This window comes from Bos javanicus, chromosome 7 (assembly GCF_032452875.1).
Source record: "Bos javanicus breed banteng chromosome 7, ARS-OSU_banteng_1.0, whole genome shotgun sequence".
Taxonomy (NCBI): domain Eukaryota; kingdom Metazoa; phylum Chordata; class Mammalia; order Artiodactyla; family Bovidae; genus Bos; species Bos javanicus.
The window spans coordinates 57,077,984-57,081,501 of NC_083874.1; the positions used below are offsets into that span (position 1 = coordinate 57,077,984).

At 55.6% G+C, this 3,518-nt stretch overlaps 1 protein-coding gene across 1 annotated transcript; it reads left to right on the forward strand.

Moving 5' to 3' along the window:
- Positions 1–221: 221 nt before the first annotated feature.
- On the forward strand, positions 222–2,950 carry POU4F3 (POU class 4 homeobox 3). Its single transcript, XM_061423871.1, has 2 exons — positions 222–492; positions 814–2,950. Exons 1-2 carry the CDS (start codon positions 373–375, stop codon positions 1,702–1,704), a joined length of 1,011 nt encoding a protein of 336 aa, XP_061279855.1. The 5' UTR covers positions 222–372; the 3' UTR covers positions 1,705–2,950.
- The last annotated feature ends 568 nt before the right edge of the window (positions 2,951–3,518 follow it).

Sequence of the window (3,518 nt, forward strand, 5' to 3'; positions counted from 1 at the left end):
TTCCGGAAGGTCTGCTGGCTGGAGCCGGGCGGGGCGGGGCGGACGCGGGGAGGCCCGGCCCGGCAGGGGTATAAATGCTGGGGCGGGGGCGGCGGGGGCCGGTGCAGAGAGGCGCGCGGAGAGCTGCCGCCTGGCCTCGCCTCCCGGGCCGCCCCTGCGAGTCTCGGGCGCGTGAGCACGCCTGCGCGCGCCCGGGCCCTTCCTGGCAGGCTGCTTGTAAGATGAGTGAAGAAGCAGGTGGGGGAGAGGGGAGGCAGCGAGCGAGAGGGCGAGGGGAGCGCGGGCGCTGAGCGGCGCTCACTTGGAGCGCGGCGAGCCAGCGAGAAGAGCCTGATCCATGTCCCTCGCTGCCTCCCTGCCCGGCGCGCGAAGATGATGGCCATGAACGCCAAGCAGCCTTTCGGCATGCACCCGGTGCTTCAAGAACCCAAATTCTCCAGCCTGCACTCCGGCTCCGAGGCCATGCGCCGAGTCTGTCTCCCAGCCCCGCAGGTACGTAGTGGAGCATAATTACCGCTCTAAGGCACATTTTTTGACAGGCACTTGCTTCATGTTTTTTTCATGTCGCCCAGAACAATCGCCGCTGTCTGAACCCCTCTCCTTGTCTCCCCCGCGCTCTCTCCCGGCGCGCTCTCTCTCTCATTCATGTCTCTGATCCACACGTCTGTTCCAGCAGAGCCTCTGTCTCCGTATTAATTTTTATGACCTGGGCTTTGAGGAGAGGCATCTCGGTTGCCTGAAAATGTGTTTTAATCCTGAGTTGACAGTATTCCCCACTGACCGTGCTGTGCGCCTTCTCGCTTGCAGCTGCAGGGTAATATATTTGGAAGCTTTGATGAGAGCCTGCTGGCACGCGCCGAAGCTCTGGCGGCGGTGGATATCGTCTCCCACGGCAAGAACCATCCGTTCAAGCCCGACGCCACCTACCATACCATGAGCAGCGTGCCCTGCACGTCCACTTCGTCCACCGTGCCCATCTCCCACCCGGCCGCGCTCACCTCGCACCCGCATCACGCCGTGCACCAGGGCCTCGAGGGCGACTTACTAGAGCACATCTCGCCCACGCTGAGCGTGAGCGGCTTGGGCGCCCCCGAGCACTCGGTGATGCCGGCCCAGATCCACCCGCACCACCTGGGCGCCATGGGCCACCTGCATCAGGCCATGGGCATGAGCCACCCACATGCCGTGGCGCCTCACAGCGCTATGCCTGCCTGCCTCAGCGACGTGGAGTCGGACCCGCGAGAGCTCGAGGCCTTCGCTGAGCGCTTCAAGCAGCGGCGCATCAAGCTAGGGGTGACCCAGGCGGACGTGGGTGCGGCCCTGGCCAACCTCAAGATCCCCGGCGTCGGCTCGCTCAGCCAGAGCACCATCTGCAGGTTCGAGTCTCTCACTCTCTCGCACAACAACATGATTGCGCTCAAGCCGGTACTCCAGGCCTGGCTGGAGGAAGCCGAGGCCGCCTATCGAGAGAAAAATAGCAAGCCGGAGCTCTTCAATGGCAGTGAGCGGAAGCGCAAACGCACGTCCATCGCGGCGCCGGAGAAGCGCTCGCTGGAGGCCTACTTTGCGATCCAGCCGCGGCCCTCATCCGAAAAGATCGCGGCCATCGCCGAGAAACTGGACCTTAAAAAGAACGTGGTGAGGGTCTGGTTCTGCAACCAGAGACAGAAACAGAAACGAATGAAGTACTCGGCTGTCCACTGACTGCGACGGGGCACGGCGTCCGGGGCCGGGAGAGCTGAGTGTATGTCCCCCTGGAGTTGGGGGGAACGGTATGGGGGCTCCAAGACGTTTCCTGGCAGGTCAGGCTCTCACCCCCGAAGTCACAGACTTTCCCCTTTATCCTAATTAATTGCCTCACGGCCTTCCCTTTCCCTTCTTTCCTTTCTATTCCCACCAGAAAAGTTTGGGCGCTAAGAAAAAAATTCAGGAAAGGCAGGCCTGGAGGGACTTGTGCTCTCCGTGGTGCTGAAAATCTCCTTCGCGCCCAGGACTGCGCGACCTCAGGGCAGGAGCCCAAAAGTAAGGGATAGTCAATTAGCCCGACTGCAAGACTCTGGCTTGAAGGCATCAGTTTGCTTAGCGTGATTAGACAAGGGGTGAAGGGATGGGAAGGAAGTGATAAGTAATAATACAAAGTCTAAGTGGGGTACAAACGTACTGGAGATTTATTTAGAGTATATAAAATACACGTATGTTTCCAAAGGATAGCCTTATATTCCCTTCTCCACCTAAATTCTATCCATCTCATCCTTTGGTTTGCTGTACGTTCTCTAAGGTAGCATGAATTAGGTTCAGGGAAAATGTGCAGAGAGTTGCCGGCTCCAAGCTGTTCTCCGCCATAGGGTGGGCTCCGGAAAAAGTGGGCCCTTTTCAGCGACTGAAAATGCTGGAATCCTGTAACTGGGTTGCAAGCAGCAGCCAGCCCCTGCTGTGGCCCATCCTCCACGATCTGCTGGCCGTTCGAGGGGTAAAGACTGCCTGAAGGAAGGCGGGGGATTGGTAGCTTTCCGGTCGGACTGAGGACTCTCTGACCCTTGCTCACTGTTCCAGCCAGACTCTCAGAGCAGCGTAGAGGCGGCTGCCCGAACGAAAGTAACTGTAACTCTCCGGAGCATATGCAAGTCCTTCTAACAAGGCTCACCTCGTTACGCTTTTATTACTGTTCGCATCATTGTTTACTATTATTTATTTACCGCCACTTTTTTTCCATCCCCCAACCTCTTGGTGGAGGTTCACTCATAGTTTTGAGCTGATTGTGGGGCCAAACCACTGGCCTGAGTCCTTTTCACCCCAGTGCCTCTGGCCCCGTCACATTTTATCTTTCGTTGCTTCATGTAATTTGTGTGTTGCCGTGTGACCTTTGGTTTTGTTGTCCGAATAGATGCAAATAAAATCTTGTTTCCTTCTCTCTTTACCCCTTGAATTAACTTCTAAAATAAATGCTTTATTTTTCAACCCGAATCGCGGTGCTTTACTTTCTCGGAGGTTAAGGAGTACTAGTCTCGGAAAGCATTTAGAAGTGAGAACCCAGAAGGGCTGAACTATCGTTTCTAGCAGGTCAATCTCCTGCAATTATTTCTCCTTGCTCCTTTTCCCTGGGTGCCTTATCTTCTCACCCAGACCCTCCCTAGACCTCAGAGTTTCCAGATCCTTCCTCTACACTTCCCCAAGTGCAAATCTGTCAGCTTCTATTTGTTCAACTTGACTCAGACCGAAAACTTTTAGGCCTGCCTAATGATGGGCTGTCGTCTCTGGGTCCCACAGAGTCGGACACAACTGAAGCGACTTAGCAGCAGCAGCAGCAATGGGAGTAGGAGCCCCCAGTACCTCCACTCATTGGCTGAATGATCCTGAATCCAGTTTCTTAAACTTCTCTGAGTCTCCGTTGATTGTCTGCAGCATGAAGATGCTAATACTTATCACAAGGTTATTGTCAGGATTGAGTAAGATTGTTTATTTAAGCCGTCTGGTGGTGCTTGGCTCTTAGTAGGAAACATTATTTTAAAAGATTCAAA